The sequence below is a fragment of the Arachis hypogaea genome, chromosome 5 (genome assembly GCF_003086295.3).
Source record: "Arachis hypogaea cultivar Tifrunner chromosome 5, arahy.Tifrunner.gnm2.J5K5, whole genome shotgun sequence".
Classification (NCBI taxonomy): domain Eukaryota; kingdom Viridiplantae; phylum Streptophyta; class Magnoliopsida; order Fabales; family Fabaceae; genus Arachis; species Arachis hypogaea.
The window spans coordinates 87439879-87459927 of record NC_092040.1 but is presented as its reverse complement, the minus strand read 5'-3'; the positions used below and the strand labels follow the sequence as shown (position 1 = coordinate 87459927).

General features: G+C 31.8%; 3 protein-coding genes across 3 annotated transcripts; 2 read left to right on the top strand and 1 right to left on the bottom strand.

Annotated features, from left to right (window-relative positions):
• Positions 1–253: 253 nt before the first annotated feature.
• Positions 254–2446, top strand: LOC112803653 (uncharacterized mitochondrial protein AtMg00810-like). The gene is made up of 2 exons (XM_025847137.1): positions 254–332; positions 1776–2446. The coding sequence occupies exons 1-2, from the start codon at positions 254–256 to the stop codon at positions 2444–2446; spliced, it is 750 nt and encodes a 249-aa protein (XP_025702922.1).
• A 2017-nt stretch (positions 2447–4463) lies between these two features.
• LOC112799734 (secoisolariciresinol dehydrogenase-like) lies at positions 4464–7418 on the top strand. Its single transcript, XM_025841766.3, has 2 exons — positions 4464–4596; positions 6466–7418. The coding sequence occupies exon 2, from the start codon at positions 6521–6523 to the stop codon at positions 7238–7240; it is 720 nt and encodes a 239-aa protein (XP_025697551.2). The 5' UTR covers positions 4464–4596; positions 6466–6520; the 3' UTR covers positions 7241–7418.
• A 668-nt stretch (positions 7419–8086) lies between these two features.
• Positions 8087–13639, bottom strand: LOC112801741 (ABC transporter G family member 11). Its single transcript, XM_025844650.3, has 10 exons — positions 12758–13639; positions 12057–12346; positions 10729–10900; positions 10504–10626; positions 10214–10342; positions 9890–10084; positions 9683–9769; positions 9147–9419; positions 8761–8868; positions 8087–8661 (listed from the first exon to the last, which is right to left on the bottom strand). Exons 1-10 carry the CDS (start codon positions 13136–13138, stop codon positions 8305–8307), a joined length of 2115 nt encoding a protein of 704 aa, XP_025700435.1. The 5' UTR covers positions 13139–13639; the 3' UTR covers positions 8087–8304.
• Positions 13640–20049: the final 6410 nt, after the last annotated feature.

The window sequence follows — 20049 nt, the reverse complement described above, 5'->3', positions numbered from 1 at the left end:
GAGGGCAAAGAATGTACAATGCAAGGGAAAATAGGCCACAGTGTCAATTATGCAACAAAGTTGGACACACTACAAGAACCTGTTGGTACAGGTATAGTGAAGATCAGTATGAAAAGGAGGATTATGGAAGAGAAGTCTACAATGACAGCAACAATCATGTATCTCAACCTGAAGCAAACTTCTGCAACATGTAGCAACACCAGCAACAGTGCAAGATCCCAACTAGTATCCTGATTCAGGGACTATACACCACATGACACATGATGCAAAGAATCTGATGGAGAAAGAAGAATATTGTGTCAAAGAGGAAATTGTAATCGGAAATGGCACAGGTTTGCAAATTTCTTTTATTGGAAAATCATGTTTCAAGACTAATTTGAGCTCTAGATTATTGCACATGAGAAAACTGTTGTGTGTTCCTGAAATTACCAAGAACTAAATGAGTGTGCATCAGCTATGCTATGACAATCAAATTTTTTTTTGAATTACATGATGATAGGTGTTGTATAAAGACTAAAGAGATATGAGAAGTGGTGCTTCAAGGCACTGTAAACAAAGGTCTCTATAGATTTACTAATCTTCACAGCCTACAAACACCGGCTGCCTATGCCTCTTCAGTAAGAAACAAGAATGAACTTGTAAAGTGGCATGCTAGATTAGGCCATGGCAACCATTTAGTTGTCTCTAAAGTCCTGAAAGCTTGTAAAATTGTTGCCTTACCTGAGAAAATTAATTGCTTAGCTTGTTGCATTGGGAAATTCCACCAATTACCATTTCCTCCTTCACAAACCTTGTATAACCACCCTTTAGAACTTGTGTATTCAGACATTTGGGGACTTGCTCCTATGTCAGATAATAATGAAAACTGGTACTTTGTCAACTTTATTGATACATTTTCAAAATATACCTGGCTTTATCTAATCAAATCTAGAGCTCAACTGAAAATAGTTTTTGAAAATTTTCAACAAACAGTGGAACTGCAACTAAACACTAAATTTAAGATGTTACAAAGTGATAATGTTGTTGAGTACATTAGTCTATCAAAGACACTGTAGGAAAAGGGAGTGCTGCATAGGTTCTCCTACCCTCATGTCCACCAACAGAATGGATTAGTAGAAAGAAAGCACAGGCATGTTGTAGAGATGGGACTCACCCTACTAGCTGGAGCCTCTATGCCTACCAAATTTTGGGGAGAAGCCTTTTGTACTGCTGCGAAGTTGATTAATATCCTCCCAACACCAGTTCTAAATGATGTATCCCCAGCAGAAAAGCTATTTGAAAGAAATCCCTCATATGAAAATCTACGTGTGTTTGGCTGTCTGTGCTTTCCACACCAAAGACCATATAATAAGCATAAGTTGGATTTCAGGTCCTTCCCCTGCACTTTCATTGGCTATGGAACAGTACATAAAGGGTACAAATGCCTTATTCAACAAGGCAATGCTATAGTTACTCCCAATGTTGTATTCTTCGAAGATCAGTTTCTCTGTAAGCAAAACACCATCACAGTTAACTCAGAACCCTCAATGAATGAACTCTCAATGCCTACAATTCCAACATTACTGAAACTGCCACCAAAGACTATGAACAAAGAGATCCTTCACTAGTGTGTAAGCTCATCAAAGCTCTTTATGGACTGAAACATGCTCCAAGAGAGTGGTACTGTAAGCTTGCTAATGGCCTCAAGGAGCTTAGATTTACAACCACAAAGTCAGATGTAGCAGTGTTCATTTGAAATGCTGCCAATATAAAAACCTATATCCTTGTATATGTAGATGACATAATTATAACTGGTGAATCAGCTGAGAGTGTTCAGGAAGTGATACAGCAGCTAAATTCAAAGTTTGCTCTCAAAGACCTAGGGGATCTGCACTATTTTCTTGGAATACAAGTAACCAAGACAAAAGATGGAGGTTTAGTCCTCACGCAGCAGAAGTATATTGGCGAGCTCTTGACGAAAGTTGACATGGTAGGATGTGCAGCTTGTCACACTCCACTCCCTTCTACAACTAATATCACAGTCCTTGGAGGAGCAAGCTTCAATGATCCGGGTCTGTACAGGTCTGTCATTGGAAGCCTACAGTACCTTACCATCACAAGGCGTAAAATTTGCTATTGTATTAACAAATTAGCACAATTTGTCCAGTCTCCTCTGGACTCTCATTGGAGAATGGTGAAACGAGTGTTGAGATACTTGAGTAGCACAGCAAGTTATGGCCTACATATAAAGAGTGACACTGATCAGAACACAGCTATAAAGATTGTTGCCTACAATGATTCTGACTGGGCTGGAGACCCAGATGTCAGAAAATCAACTAGTGGCTATTGTGTATTCGTTGGCTCCAACCTAGTCTCCTGGGTCTTAAGAAAGCAAACAGCTGTGACCAGGTCTAGTACTGAAGTTGAGTATAGAAGCATGGCAGACACAGTGGCTGAGCTAATCTAGATTAGAAATTTGATGGAAGAGTTGAAGCAATCTGCCTCTGAAGCACCAACAATTTATTATGACAACTTGAGTGCTATGCTCCTAGCAGCAAACCCTATACTTCACTCCAAATCCAAGTATTTCAAGATAGAGCTCCACTTTGTCAGAAATCATGTCAACAATAAACAAATTTAGGTGAGCCATATCCCAGGGGCTGTACAAGTAGCAGATATCCTCACGAAGGGAATACCCTCAGAAGCCTTTCTTAACTTTCGAGACAAGCTTAATATCAATGATCAATAAACAGTTACCAAGGAAGCCAATAGCATTAATCAGGATCGTCAGCAATAGAAAGAAGAAGAAAACTTGAGATGATGTAAGGGGATAGTGTCCCTTCTTATATTGCTTCATGAGCAGCAAAAGAAAAGGAAACTAAAGATAATGTTAGATGTCGTGTGGAGTAAGCAGCAAGTAAAGGGCTCACTAGTTCTCACTAGTTCTGCCTTTCCCACTTTCAATTAGCTAGCTATTCTATTTTTCGGTTATTCTGCTTGCTGCTGAGCTGTACTTGCAGAAGCTTCTAGAAATATGTGTTAGTTAGCTTTCAGTCGATTGCAGTTAGGTGCTAGCTGAACTAGCAGGATGCTAAGTCAGTTAATCCTTGTGCTAGAAGGTTCCAACTGTCTATAAATGCTCTCTCTCTCTGTAACTTATGGCTCAAATTTTTAGTTCAATGAGATTTTATTCACTCTCAACTCTGCTCTCTCCTTTCTCTTTACTCTTCTTCTTCTGAAACCTGCTTTTGGAGTTTGATACCTTTCAATTTACATAGAAAATATTATTTTATTTTATACTAGTCTATTCTTTCCGTAAAAAAAATTATCTTCTTGTGAGAAATTAAAAAAACAAAAAACAAACACCAAGAGTGAAAATAGACAAAAAAAAATAGGTTAAGAAAAATTAAAATTCTGACCTATTGGAATGTTAAATCTTGGAGGTATGAACTGAAAATTAATTTATATACAATCTCTTTTTCCAGAATTAGGTTAGCACTTGAGAATTATTAGATTTGGTGAATTTAGCATTGATGCATGCTATGAGATGGTTTTTTTTTTTTGTATGAAATAAAACTTTTTTTTTTTACAATTACTTCTACATATACTACACTTCCAACAAAAGAAAGTAAAAATCTTATATAACATTAATTCGATTTTTCTTTTCAAAATCTAAGAAAACCATTAAATTACTTATAAAAATAATTAGATTGTTAGTTGAGTATGAGATTATTAATAAAAATTTGATAAACAACAATATTATATATATATATATATATATATATATAATTAGCTACTAAATTAATTATCACATATCTATATCTATTTAATTTATTCACATTAATTCATATATATTTTAATTAAATAATAAACTATCAATAACACTAAAATATTACAATAGAATAGTAAAATCTTTAATAATATCCGAATAATAAACTTGAGGATGATTTGACCAGTACATATATGTTGGTTGTTAGATCTAATAATTATTCCCACCTCCAACTAGATTTTGTTTTGTATTTTTCTCAGAGTAAAGCTGACATCAGCTGTTGACGTAACTAACCAGCATTGGTCCGTATTATAACACAAGATCACATGCAAATTAAATATTAATTCAAATAGTTATTTTCAGATTTTCCAAGAAAATGATATTTGTATTATCTTTTAAGAGATATATTTCAGTACATAATTTCTTTATTATATAAAAGTCAATTTTTTATTTTTAAATCTCACTTTCTTTTGGTTGTTAAGTCTAACATCGTATTGTCCCTTCTCGTAATGAATACCGATGCGTATGTACGTCACAATAATAAATAGTTATGCCAACTTGCCAACATGCATTATATATTACTTATCAAATAAATTTACTAAAATTAAAATTAAATTATTGCAAATACTTGGTCTAAGAGCTATAAATGTGCTAATTAATTAAATAATTAAGAACTCAAATGTTTTAGTATATGCACGCATGTGGATAAAACTTTGTTTGTCTATATAAGTTGGAGAGGTTCTGCTTATGGTTTCAATTGTAATTAAAGATTGTGCGTTCAATAATTTTGTAGTGATCTCTTGTTAATATGGCAAGCTTTTCACATCTTCCACATGCTGCAAAAAAAGGTATTAATTATGAACTAATATGTTATCTAACTTATGTGTGTATGTGCATATTGTTTTGGGGTGACTTTCACAGGCAAAAATGCTTTTTTTTTTTCAATATGGAAATCTACTGCATGGATATCAATCAGAATATTATTAATTGAGTTACTACTCAATTTGGTCTCTGAACTTACACACGAATTTTAATTTAGTCATTGAAATTTTAATTGCCTTTATTTAATCCCTAAAGTTTATAAATGTGCCTCATATTAGTCTTTGAGATGATTTTTAGTATAAAAACATTAATGAAGCACTATTATAGACTATCAAATGTCACGTTAAAACTTGTAAAATGACGCAGTTTTGATTTTGGCATTTAAATAATTAAAAAAGGGCATCGTATTGCTTATTTTATTAGGTAAAATTTTAATAAATACCATTTATGATATTGTTTTTGAATTATTTGAGTGCCAAAACTAAAACTATATTATTTTATAAAATTTAGTGTGGCATCCAACTGTTCGACCGTGTTTCATTAACGTTTGTGCGTTGAAAATTGTTTCAATGACTAACATAAATTATGTTCACAAAGTTTAGAAATTAAATAAAAACAATTGAAATTTTAAAGACTAAATTAAGGCTTGTATATAAGTTCAAGGATTAAATTGAATATTATCTCTTATTAATTTTACATGAACCCTTTTTCGGGATTGAATATTTTTTATCACCGGACTGAAATTAAATTTATAAGATTATTAATAACAAAAGCATAAACATAATATGGGCTTGATTTAGTCCATAGACCCTTTTTTTTTTCATTTATGGAATGGGTCAAGGCCCAACATAATAACACAGCCAATGAACCAATGACATATTATAAAATAGAGTTAAGTACAGCTAAGACTCCATGATAAAAAAAAAGTACAGCTAAGACTTTAGTTGAACATATTGCCTTCGAATTCTAGACTAGATTTAGCCCACTGTAGTGTATTCAACTAACGATATAAAAATGATATTCCTATATCAAAATTAATTATTAATATATTTATGTATAAATATATATGTGGTTTAATTTACTTGTAATATATATTTATATTTCAATATGTATTTTATACTATAACTAACTTTAATAACTGAATTTAATATACACTTAACATAGTCAATTCAATTAGGAGTCTAAGATTGTCAAATGTTCGGGCTGTGTAAACCCAGACGTATACAGGCAAGTCCATTTAGATTTTATTCAATTATTAGTCTCAATTTCTAGATTAGGACTAATTATGGCTAGTTTAGCAGGTTATACGCGCTAATATATTTATTTTTTTTGTTTTTTTAAAAAAAAAAATCAGTTTGGACTCAAAATAAGTTTTTGGGCAACATGCTTTTTTTTAAAAAATTTATATTTTGGGTCTAATTTATATGAACTATTTTTTATTGGTGGATCGAGTTTTTAAATTGGATAAAAAGAAAAATTAGAAATGGACTGAATCTTTTTGAAAATACAAAAAAGAAATTAAATGGACCAAGAAAATTTTAAACGGATTATCCATTTAATGAACTATTTTTGCAGTTTAATCGGATTATTCATTTAAGTCGACTAGATAAACTTGCCCAACAGTTTTAGCTAATTTTAACTGTCCTAAATCCAACAATTATAATAAGTAAATTCATAACATAGTTAACCGATTTAATTTGACCGAATGAGCTAATCACTCGTGCTTAAATAAGTATCTAGTTCGAGTTCGAGTCCGCCTTGGAATAAATGTTGTGCATTCTTTAGTTGAATATATGCTATTGAGGACTTGAGGTACATTATTGAATTATGAATTGTAAAGAAATATAAATTTGATAAATGCAAGAATTTGAACTGCTCTGTAAATTTTTGCTTAGACTTGAAGGAAAGGTGGTTTTGATTACCGGTGGTGCTAGGGGCCTTGGTGAGTGCATGGCAAGGATGTTCTGCAAACATGGCGCCAAGGTTGTGATTGCCGACATTCGAGACCAACAAGGACTCGCCCTCCAAGATACCATAGGAGTCCAATTCGCAACCTATGTACATTGTGATGTAACTAAAGAAGATGATGTTGAAAATGCAGTTAACATAGCTGTTTCAAAGTATCAAAAACTAGACATAATTGTTAACAATGCTATGCAAATAGATGATGCTACGCCTAGCATTCTTGATAATGATGTGTCCGAATTCGAGCGCGTTCTTAGAGTTAACCTCACAGGGCCTTTCTTGGGAATCAAGCATGCAGCTAGAGTGATGATCCCAGAGAAAAAGGGTAGTATTGTAAATGTGGGAAGTGTATGTTCAAGCATTGGAGGAGTTGCAACTCATGCATACACAAGCTCCAAACATGGCTTAATTGGACTCACAAAGAATGCAGCTGCTGAACTTGGAAAATTTGGGATAAGAGTGAATTGCTTGTCTCCTTACTTTATTGCAAATGATGCAGGTAAAGAGTTCTTCAAACTTGATGAGGAAGGGTGCTTAAAGGTTTATTCAAATCTGAAAGGTGTTCATTTGATGGAAGAAGATGTAGCACAAGCTGCACTCTATTTGGCTAGTGATGAGTCCAAGTACATCAGTGGTCATAATCTAGCTGTGGATGGTGGTTTCACTACAATCAACCCAATTTTTGGTGTGTTCTCACAATCTTAAATTGGTATCTTCGATTCATCTTCATCTCATCGTTTATGGAATCTTTGTAAACGTGCAATTGGGTTTTCTATGTAATAATTAATGAGTGTTGTACTTAATAACATATAAGTAAACTTGATGTAAAATTAGGTTATTGCATTGCAGCGTACACTTTGCTTAGAATCTAATAACAAAATGTAATAAGTGTGTGATTATGAATGTTATATATATGAAATTATAGATGTTAAGTTAAATAAGATAACTTCAGATTATTGTCTCTCTAATATTACTGTTCTAATAAATGAGATTGTCTAACATCTAAATAAGTTGGATACATGGGCCTAGAATGACTGATATGACTCATTTTTCATATATACTCCACAACATGAATTAAGAATGATTAAGGTTGTGTATCAATCAATATCAATGGAGTATGATCACTAGTTAATTTAATTTGCTCCACCAAAGTGTCCCTTGAAGTTCAGTACTCCTGAATTTTTCAAACTCTGCTTCCAGTTAAGTGCTTGACTTAGAGAGTTTCATCACTAAATTCTCATTTGCTAAAATTAGCTTTGCAACCATTAGGACACAATTTTTTTCTTTTTCTTTTTGTAAAAAAAAAAAAAAAGTTATTGCTAGCTCAAGAAGCATTTCCAACTTTCCATGCCCTGTGTTAGACTTTCGAATTTAGATAGAAATTGTTGAGTTTGTTACAAATTGTAAATCGGGTTTAGTTATTACCTTTTCTAAGTTATAATTTTCTAGTTTCATTCTATCCATTATCACCATGGATTTCAACACCCTCTCAATTGACATTCAAAAGAGTAGTATCTTCCTCCTGCAGAATTGAATCCAACACTATCAAAATAGCAGCAGATACATATATATTGCATAAATTAGGTCAGAAAAATTACAAAAAAAAAAGAAGACTCTTATAACAATCATAAACACACCGAATTTCTTTTCAGCTTTTTAGTACCCTCTTCTAACCAAGAGGGATGTCAACATTGTAAAAGATAAAAATATGTATATAAATAAAAATCATAAGAATTTCATTCGTTGTTCATTTCAAACTCTTTTTTTTTTCAACTTTTGGAAGTGCCATTTCTTCTTTGAGTAGAAACATAGGCTCTAAGAGATGGTGAGTGAGCAAGAACATCAGGTGCAATAGTTGTGTTCTGAGTTCCACTCTTCTGCTGCATCCTTCTCCTGGCAATGTACCCTCTAACCCATGGTGTCACATCCTCATTGATCTTGATCATTATGAAGAAAATTATGCGGTAGATTATAATCATGCTGAAGATCACACTTAGGTCTATCCACTTTGATCTGTTCACATCAATCTGGAAAACATTCTCTAGGATGTATTCGCCCGGTATCTTTGGAAGATCCGGCGTCTGGTTGTCGAATATCAAGCCAGTTAGATCATTCTGGTATTGTCCCTGCAAGAGTTTTTTCATTGCTTTCAATCATCTAGAAAATTGAACTGATAAATAATAAATAGACATTCACAAGAATTTAAGTGTCACAAACTTTCTTACTTGTAGTGCCCAAAAATGGAAACTGATGTATGACATTGGATAGCGCCAGACTGGCTTTGGAATATCATGTGGAAGCCTAAAGTAGCCAGACACCAGCATGAATATTCCCTGAGAGTAGTTTATCAATCATGAAAAAGAAAATTCATCCATAAGTTTTAGTTAAATGGAATCTATATAACAAATTAATTGAGCAAATGCTATGTTTAGTAAGTGAACAAGTACATGATTCGTTTCGATATAAGATAAAATACAATTGTCATGTCAGCATAGTATTTTTAAAACTTCTCGAAAACGAAAAAGACAGAAAGTATAATTTACCAGCGGTTTATAAGAAGAGCATTGATTTATTTAATAGGGAGGATATGATTGAATGTGCATGTGCATACCTGAATCCCTGCTCCAATTATGATGCCCATGAGGAAGTTGGGGACAATGCTAGCTATTGCCATCATTAAGCTCTCAACAACTGTGACACTTGCATAAAGGCACAGCACAAAGAAGAGGTAATGCCAAAAACCAGGGTGAAGCCTAACCATGAAGTAACAGATTGTTCCAGACAGAAAAGTTATTAGTATCAGGAATGGCATTGCAGATAATGTGTTGCTTATCACAAATGCAGTCACACCATAGTGCCCATTCAGTCTTTCCCTTTGGAAAACCTGTAATTAACACACAATATATAATCACATTATGAAAGTTATACCTACTTAGTACTACTCCCTTCATTCCACAATGATAAGTTGTTTTAACGTTTTCTGATACTATCATAAATCAATAATTCTCGATGCAATTTGAACCAGAAAGCATTGATTTATGAACATATCAGAAAAGTCAAAACAACTTATTATTGTGAAACTGAGAGAGTATTCTATTAGGTCATTTTTGTGGCGAAATAGTTATCACATAGGGCTTAATGACTTACCTTCATGTCTTCAACAAATGAAGGGAATCCACCAATTGACATGAATGTGACAAAACCAAACACAAATGATGCACATGAGCCTCTAGCCTAAGAAAAACAATTACATAGGTAGTTAAGTCAACTTTCTTGCCAAACTAAAATCCACATGCATCATTTATTCACCGCAACCAACTTTGAATTTGCTTCAAATCTAAAGAAACCAAGTACCAGAATTGAATTGTAGCCTGTTCCCACGTTCAAATAAATGGTTCCAATGCAGATAGTGACCACAATGTAGATCACAAGCCTAAGCCAATAGTAACCAAAGTCCCTAGACATGTTGATGAAGGAGCGCTTTGTTAACGTGTAAGACTGCATTAAGAAGCTAGCTTGGCTTCCCCCTGCATCAAGCACTGTTCCTTTCTGCAGAAAAAAAAAAAAAAAGATTACTCATTTGCATAGTGCTAAGTTTGGTGCAGTTGATATCAATAGCAATAAGGCTGTGTTTGGATACTGTTTTAAAAACAAAATTTATGTACTTTCTGTACTTACAACTTTGGATATCTCATCCACTTTCTGTATTGCAGCATAAGAATGCTGAGAAGTGCGGTAGTAATCAATAAGAGTCCTGATAGCTTCAGCAGTAGTGATCTTATCCAAGGGATCATCACTTCCCTCAAACTGAGATAACAAAGTTAAAACATTTTAGCAAAGGAACATATATAAACTCATAATTGTCATAAATAGGGACTGATCATAACCACAATCTTAAAAAGAATGAAACTAAAATGTTGCAATAGTCAAGATTATGACATGCATAAAGATGAGTAGAATAATAGTACCCTGAGTTTCATGGACCCCTTAAGAGTTGATTTGACTTTGTCAAAGTCAGAGTTGATGCATCTAAGGAAATGATCTGATGGATTCCTCAAAGCAGGGCATGGAAAACCAGCTTGTGCAAAGAACTGTTGAAACCATGCAGCATAATAATGCTCAGAATCAATCAAATAAAAATGAATAATTTTAAGAATTTAGAAATAGTATTATTATTATTGGTAGATTGGTACCTCGTATGCCTCAGACGCTTGGCCAAAGTAAACAGTTTTGCCACCAGAGAGCAAGTACAATTGATCAAAGAGTTCAAACACTTCACTGCTTGGTTGATGAATGGAAGCTATTACTGTTCTTCCATCTCTTGCCAATGCACGCAGTGTCTGAGTCACAAAGAAAGCCGAAGCACTGCAACAACAACACATGTAAAATTTTAATTGGGATAAGAAAATCTATACAAACTTAGAAGAGAAAATCAAAACAGAGAACATATAGAAATTTTTTTTTTATGCATGCTACTATGTCTATAATTACTGTGGCTATAAAACTTTTGAAATTAGAGTAATCTTAAATAATCAACTTTTTTCAGTTAATATTAATTATTTTTTTAATTATTTTGTTTATCTTAAACTAAATTCTAAATCATAATTTTTTAATTATAAATTTTAAATATTAAAATTAATTAATATATAAAAATTAGTTTACTATATTTTTTCCACTTAATTAATATTATTATGGTTTTGTGGTTATAACAAATACAGATACTAAATTGATAAACCCATAGAAATCATTGAAGTGTCAGATGATTTAGTTGACAACGGTCAATTTTACGAATTTATAATATGTCATATGTGCCTATTTAATCGTGACTTCATATATATAATAGATGATATGATGATGCAGAAAAATATTAAAATGAGCCTTTAATTATTTATTGCATCAACTTTATCTTTTCTGCAAGAATAGGAAATCCTGTGTTTAAATAAATAACCTAATATAGAAACAGGACAAGAAGAATACGAAATAAAGTAGTAGCTACGGATCTTCAACTACATCTTCCTAATGAGTATCTATTTTTTATTTTTCAATATATATATTAAATAATAGTTTTTGTCCTGATGCTTTCCAGTTCAACTCTTACAGGAGTGTATCTTAGTCAACCCAACTACATTAATTATCTCCCCATCCTAAACCTCCCAACAAACCCTCTAGTTAACTGCAAATTAAAGCTTTAGTATTCAAAGAGACATAGACCACATATTAAGTGTTATAATTACAATGTTTTTTCCAGATTGATAAATATCTTAAAATAAAAACATACAAACACATATAATAAAAAGCACAAATTTTATTTTAACATAATAATAATAATTTTAGAAAAAATGTATTTTTTCTGGACACATACAACACTTAAAAATGTTTCTATAAAAATATTATATGTGTAATTTAATTTTTTTAATGTATATTTGATGAGTAATATTATTTGTAGCATAAAATAGTTGTGAAGGAAGAAATAGACAGATGGACAAAGAAAATAAATGCAGTTAAAGTGAAATCCAACTACCTGTCTAAGCCACTAGTAGGTTCATCAAGGAAGAGCAACCTAGGCCTCATCAATATTTCCAATGCAATGCTAACCCTTCTCTTCTCCCCACCACTGATCCCACGCAGGTGCCAGTTCCCTATCACTGTGTCAGCGCAATCTTGAAGCCCCATCGCCACTATCGTGCTCTCAACCAATGCTCTTTTGTCCGACCTTGCCATCTTATCTGGCAACCGCAGCCTTGCTGAATATGATATCGTCTCTCTTACTGTTAGGGTCCCAATTAAGTTGTCATCTTGTGTCACGTAAGCCTAATCATTCCAAGTTCAAATAATAATTACTAATAAAGTTCCAACTAATTAACCCAACTCACATGTCAAAATTTATTATATGCTCGTTGGTTATTAGGTATATAGATAGATATGGATTAAATCTAACAAAAAGTTCATCTCAAAGTTCAATACCTAACAAAATCTAAACCATAAAAGATGACAAAAGACAAGTATTATTACTTACGATTAGTAGTATAAGACTAACGAAACAAGCCTTTTTTTGGTTACGGTAAGTAATAATTTAAAGAACAATTGAGTATTTGCCGTGTAATAATTGAAATATATGTTTTAATTCTTTTTTCTAATATTTAAAATATTAAAAGAATGAATTAAGATTCTAATATAAAATAGAAAAAATATATATAAGTGTGATAATAGAAATATAGTTACGGCGGTGCCGAAGGAGAGCTTGGCTTTGCGACCGTTGAGGAGGATGGTGCCGGAGAGGAAGGCATTGGCGGCAAGGCGACTGGAAAGAGCGTCGAGGAGAGTGGATTTTCCGGAGCCGGAGGGGCCCATGAGTGCAGTGAAGGTTCCAGGCTCAGCATAACCCGTTAAACCTTCTAGAACATTTTGCGTCTCTCCGTTGCTGAGAGTGACCATAACCGTCAGATCCTTCCACGTCAGCCTGGCCGATACGTCTCCAATGAACTCCGTGTCCGTCTTCTCCCTCCAAAGAGTCTCACTCAGAGGACTCAACGCCGGAACCACCCCTCCTCCATTGTTATTATTATTATTATTCCCCGAAGGTTTACTTGCCTCTATCTCCATAACCACTTCACTAGTTACTTTCGATTGATCAGAAACTGCATATAATATAGAGGCAAAAGAAAAAGGACAAAAGGGTAATTACAAGTGTATGTTTGTGTTTATAGACCTAAAAGGAGTAACATGAGTTTTGTGAGGGTGAATGAGAAAGTTGTGTGTTGAGAAGCTTTGACTGAGTAGGAAGCGATGAAGGGTTTAAGTGAGATGATGTCCCATGCAAAAAGGGTTTAGTTTATGGTATGCGAATATGAATATGAATATGAATGAAGCACTATAATTAACTAGAGAGAGAGAGAGGAAGATGATGAGGTGCTGAAGGTTGAGCCATTTTATGGAGCAATTAATGGATACAGCTAGTTGTTGGTAGCTAACATTTAATGCCAAAACCGACCCCCATTTAACTCAAGGCATGTGTTATTATTAATATATATTTTTTAACAATAATACTGTGTGTATGTGCGCCCCCTCTTTCAGTAAGCATATCTGTATGTATGACTCTATCCGTCGCATCCTCCATTCACATTTTACTCTTTTTAATTAACATAATTATTCATAATTCATAAATCTATGTACTAATATTGTGCCGTGTAATATCAACATGCATGGTATGGTAGTTATGGCTGCCATGCCCTAGCTCATTATTAGTAAATTATTAGGAAATTAAAAATATTTTATATGCTTTTTTAATTTTAAAGTCATAAAAATATAAATATTTGATTATATATATAATAATTAAAAAGGTAAAAAAACCTATTTTTTGGATTGTGAAACCAACCTTTTTTTCTTTTTTTATCTAGTTTATTTTATTGGTATGCAAATGTATGTAGCAGTTATCGTTGAAAGATGAGGATTGATTGAGAAGAGGGCTATCCACGTGAGGCCAATATAATGAACCAATTAATATACGAGTTGTTTTGATGAATCACCCAATAGCCTTATTACTTTCAGTTGAAATTCCGTACTTTCCTTCGTATGAAGGGTTTTATTTTAATTTGTTCTTCAAGTAATTAACTAGGGTTGGAAGGAGTTGGGAGTGGAGAATTGGTTAAGTGTTACAACCACATATAAATGATAGATACAGAAGAAGGAATATATGCATAATTGGTTTGGAGAACATGAAGAGAATAAGATATAAAAAATAGAAATATAAAAATTAATATTTTATATTATATTTAATAATAAATTAAATATAAAATAAAATAAATTATAAAAAATTTTAATTTATTTTTATTTTTTTACATAAAATTTTTAAAAAATGTAGTTACAAAAAATTGAGAATGATAACAAAAAAAAGATAAATTAAATTGCTGACTATTTTTGTATAAAAAAGATGCAAAATATACTAATTAATATTTTAAAATATAATATGTTTATTTATATTTTATCTGTCAAATATATACAATTTTTATGTCTCTGCTTATTATTAGATATGTAATGGTGATGATGAGAGCAAAATGTCATGCATGATATTTTGTATGGTGTTGTTCATAAAATTATTATTATAATATATGTATGATTTTATTTCATACCCACTTTTTGTGTAATTTATATTTTACTTTTTATATATGGGTATATTTTGAGTGAAAAAAACTTGTTAAATTATTGTAATAAGCACCATATATATAGGTATGTATAGGGTTAGTTGCAATTGAAGGGCAACCACATTTGCCTCATGTATGTAATGAGTTAGGTATGGCAAAGAAGCTAGTAAAGGCAAAGCTCATACTGAAGCCCAAGTAGTTATGATCGATGATTGGAATTTTCTTAGCATATAAGTAATTTAATATTAAATGAATAATGAAGATACAAATAAATAAATTATTAATATTTGATAGCTAGAGAATTGACACAATATGTATGCCTAACTACTTGCTGCTCGTTAGCCAGAACATGAAAAAGTCGTTCATTGTTTCAACTTAAAGGATCTTGCTAATAATGATGACCGTAAAAATATTTTAAATTTTTTTTATTATAGATTGTAGACAAATTATTAGATACTTTTTTATATTTTTAATATATTAAATATACCAAAAGAAAATATATATTTTCTTAACCAGTGTTCTTATATAGATAATTTTTTTAGCTAAAGCCATAACTTAATTAATTAGTACTTTTTTTTAATTGAATAAAGACTAGCTATTTTAATTATTGAAGCAAACTACTGTAATTATTATACAGTAGTTCTAGCTAGGAAGGTGACATTTTGATTACTGATCCAATAATATATATGACTTTTTACTGAATCATTTCATAAGGGTAGATATATATAGGTGTGTAGTTAATAAGAAAAATGGAGAGGATTTTAGATATTATTATGCAAAGGATAACTTTGAGTTTCAGGGGTGAGAAAAAGAAAGGTTCGTTTAATCAACATCATTTAGTGGTCCCAAAACTTCTTTAGATAAAAGAGAAGAGAAGTGTAGTTGAGAATTGAGATAGATTTTAGTAAGTAGCTAGTAACCTGCTTGTAGAAATTAAAGAAAGATTGATATTTAATTTGATTGAGATGTTTAACATTTGTCTTGTCCATCTCCACATCAATTGTAGAGAGAGGTTAGTTTACATTTAATTCTAATTAAAGCAAAGCATCTGCTTCATTATTATTCAACTGTGGATATATAATATGATTTGTTTATATGTCAATTGTCATCACTAGCTATATATGAATATAACATGCATGTTTTGTAATATGTAACTAAGATACTTAATTAGTCAAGATTAACTAGTTTTTATCATGGTTGAAAGATTTATATAACTCCTTAATTATTATTGATAATAAAAAATATTATTTGCACATTAAAATTAATTATCATATATTTATGTATGAATATATACATAATTTAACTCATTTTTAATATATAATTTATATTTTAATGTGTATATGACTGATTAATAATAGATATCTATTTTAATTTTAACAACAACTTTTTAATCACATTTTGAATATCTCATTATCAATATATATATATATATATTTTATGTCAATAGATACTAGACATGAAAAACCTCGAATAAACAACAATAACAATATACTACATACACGTACAAAATCAATTATTAAATTAGTCTCTTAAATAAAATATATATTAAATTAAAAAATACACAATAAAAATAAATAAACATATAATACATATAAATATACAGAAATATATATTGATTTATTTTTTTATTTACATATAATATTTTTGTGATACTAATGATCTTTTTTATATAAAATATAGAAATGGTATCTAAAGTAGAGTTGATCATAAGTGAGAAGCAAGGATTGTGTATCTAAGTATCTAACTACTGACAATATATAAAAGAAAAATATTGGATCTAATGCATTATTATTAATTTATTATTATCCAATTAATCTCTCACAATGCAATTGGTTTTCAAGAAAGATAGAATTTAAGTTTGACAATAATCAACATAGATTGAATATTGGATGCGTATGTTTTTGTTATAGTATGGATGACCACCAACTCTTTTATCCAATTAAAAGGTGTTTGGATAATACAAACTTTTAATGTAAATGGTGTTAATTTTTTCAAAAATTGAAAAAGTTAATCTTGTACCACTGTAAATAAGGCTTTATAACCTTACGTTCGAGACACACAATAATATAAAATAAAGATCAATTCTTTTTTTATGTTGCAATCAAATACTCTTCTTTTTATATTTCTACAATTCCTTCTCTTCTTTTATTTTATTAGTATTCTAAATTCTCTTTTCTATTACTCTTTACATATAATATTAATAGCAATATTAATCATCTTTATTATATTGAGATAGTAACAATAAACATATGCAATTCTCCCTCTCTTTATTTTTAATACTTCTTTCTATCTTTGTATATATATACACATTACAATATATAATATTATTATATATATATATATATAGATTATTATTGAACTAATTATTTTAATACTAGAGTCTTCTATTTATATATCTTTATTTTACATATCTTTTATTTATTTTACAACACGTTATCAGCACGAGACTCTGATCAAATTTTTAAGAAGACTCAGGTAACAATTTTTCATTATGTCGAAACTCTCTCATCTTGAATTCAATGCTCTTGATATATCTGGAAACAATTATTTATCATGGATATTAGATGCTAAAATCCATCTTGATTCAATGAATCTTGGAGATACCATTAAGGCTGAAAATAATGCATCCCAGAAGGATAAAGCCAAAGCCATGATTTTTCTTCGTCGTCATCTTGACGAGGGATTGAAAAATGAATATCTCACATTAAAAGATCCTGCAGATCTTTGGAAAGACCTTGAAGAAAGGTATAATCATCAGAAAACGGTGATACTTCCTCAGGCCCGATATGAATGGACGCACTTGCGTCTACAAGATTTTAAATCTATAAATGAATATAATTCTGCAATGTTTCGAATCACCTCACGAATGAAATTATGTGGGAAAAAGATAACTGATCATGATATGTTGGAGAAAACTTTCTCAACCTTCCATGCCTCGAATGTGCTCCTGCAGCAGCAGTATCGAGAAAAAGGGTTTAAAAAATATTCTGAGTTAATTTCTTGCCTTCTTGTTGCTGAACGCAACAATGAGTTGCTTTTAAAAAATCATGAAGCGCGCCCAGCTGGCGCCACCCCATTTTCTGAAGTAAATGCGGCAAATCATTACTCCAGAAGAGGTAAATGGCAAGGTTTTAATAATAAGAAAAATTATGGAAGGAAAAAGAATTATGTTCAAAAGAGAGGATCTCACCAGAAGTGGGATAAAGAAAGGAATATCGGGTAGAATAAATCAACAGAGGATAAGTGTTTCCGTTGTGGTGGAAAGGGCCATTGGTCACATACCTGTCGACTGTCGTACCCCAAAGCACCTAGTCGATCTTTACCAGGCATCTTTGAAAAAGGACGACAAAGGAAAAGAAACAAATTTTGTTTCAAATGAAGCTGAGAACTCCACCACTCATTATGACGTATCTGATTTCTTTGAGGATCCTGAAGGAAATATTGGTCATTAGATTAATGATGGAATAGTTTAATATGTGGGATTGTGAAGTATCTATGTAAATAAATAATGTAAAGAACTTATTGTTAAGTTTTATTTTCTATGTATTTAAGTTTCAAATGTGATGTACATAAATAATGAAATATTAATGTTTATGAATTTTGAAATTATTAAATGTGTCAAATTTTAAAATAAAATTTTAGGATATGACATTATTTTATGTACAGTGTTTCTTAGAAAAAAATAATTCTGATCAAGTATTCAATTTAACTGTGCATACTACTCATTTTATTATTATTTGTTTTTGAAGAGAATGGCAAGGATATGTAATGAAGATGTATGCCTTGCGGATAGTGCAAGTTCACACACTATTCTCAAAAGTGATATATATTTTACCCACCTTGTGCCAAAAGAGGAATATGTTAATACTATTATTGCCTCAGGCAATGTGATTGAAGACTCCGGAAGAGCTATAATTTTGTTTCCTGGAGGAACAAAATTTATAATAAATAATGCACCATTATCTACCAAGTCTCTGAGGAACTTGTTGAGTTTCAAAGATATTCGCCGAAATGGATATCATGTTGAGACAATGAATGAGGAAGATCATGAGTATTTATGTATCACAACTCATGATTCAAATAAGAAAGTTATATTAGAAAAATTACCCTCACTTTCATCTGGGTTGTATTATACCAAGATTAGTGCAATTGAATCACATGTCATTGTAAACCAGAAGTTTACTAGCTCAAATGAGTTCATAACTTGGCATGACCGATTGGGTCATCCGGGAACAACCATGATGAGGAGAATTATTGAAAACTCTCATGGACATTCACTAAAGAACCAGAAGATTCTTAAAACTAGTGAATTTTGTTGTGTTGCATGTTCTCAGGAAAAGTTAATTTTAAAGCCATCACCAGTAAAGATTGGATTTGAGTCCCCTGAATTCCTAGAAAGGATTCAAGGTGATATATGTGGACCTATTCATTTACCATGTGGATCTTTTAGATATTTTATGGTCCTGATAGACGCATCTTTGAGATGGTCACATGTGTGCTTATTATCTCCTTGCAACTTGGCGTTTGCGAGATTACTGGCTCAAATTATTCGATTAAAAGCACAATTTCCAGAAAATCCAATCAAAGCAATTCGTTTTGATAATGCTGGTGAATTTACTTCCCAAGCTTTTGATGCTTATTGTATGGCTAATGGAATAAGCGTTGAACATCCAGTAGCTTATGTTCACACACAAAATGGGTTAGCAGAGTCACTTATTAAACGACTCCAATTAATTGCTAGACCCTTACTTATGAGAACAAATCTCCCAACCTCGGTTTGGGGGCATGCTGTTTTACATACCGCAGCACTTATTCGTTTGAGGCCAACGAGTTATCATCAGTTCTCTCCTATACAATTAGCTTTTGGCCAGTAGCCAAATGTTTCCCATTTAAGAATATTTGAGTGTGCGATATATGTTCCCATTGCACCACCTAATCGCACCAAAATGGGACCCCAAAGAAAATTGGGAATATATGTTGGATATGATTCTCCCTCTATAGTGAGGTATCTTGAGATACAAACTGGAGATGTATTTAAAGCCCGGTTTGCGGATTGTCATTTTGATGAATCAAAATTTCCAACATTAGGGGGAGAGAATAAGCTTCCTGAAAAGGAACTTAACTGGAATGCATCATCGTTGATGCATTTAGATCCTCGATCAGGACAATTTGAACTGGAAGTTCAAAAGATTATACATTTGCAAAGAGTAGCAAATGAATTGCATGATGCATTTTTCGATACAAAGAGGATTACCAAATCTTATATACCAGCGAAAAATGCCCCCATTCGAATTAATGTCCCAGTAGGACAAGTAGTCACTGAAGCAAATTCATGCCAGAAGCGTGGCAGGCCTGTCGGTTCCAAAGACAAAA

Excerpts from the sequence above, each read along its gene's own strand:
- LOC112801741 (XM_025844650.3), bottom strand. The coding sequence starts at position 13,138 with ATGGAGATAGAGGCAAGTAAACCTTCGGGGAATAATAATAATAATAAC. Across the intron at positions 10,085-10,213 it reads TGGATGAGATATCCAAAGTT|AAAGGAACAGTGCTTGATGC; the intron begins GTAAGTACAGAA and ends TTTTTTCTGCAG. Across the intron at positions 8,662-8,760 it reads TCCATTTTTGGGCACTACAA|GGACAATACCAGAATGATCT; the intron begins GTAAGAAAGTTT and ends AAACTCTTGCAG.
- LOC112799734 (XM_025841766.3), top strand. The coding sequence starts at position 6,521 with ATGGCAAGGATGTTCTGCAAACATGGCGCCAAGGTTGTGATTGCCGAC.
- LOC112803653 (XM_025847137.1), top strand. The coding sequence starts at position 254 with ATGACACATGATGCAAAGAATCTGATGGAGAAAGAAGAATATTGTGTC. Across the intron at positions 333-1,775 it reads TGTAATCGGAAATGGCACAG|ATGACATAATTATAACTGGT; the intron begins GTTTGCAAATTT and ends TTGTATATGTAG.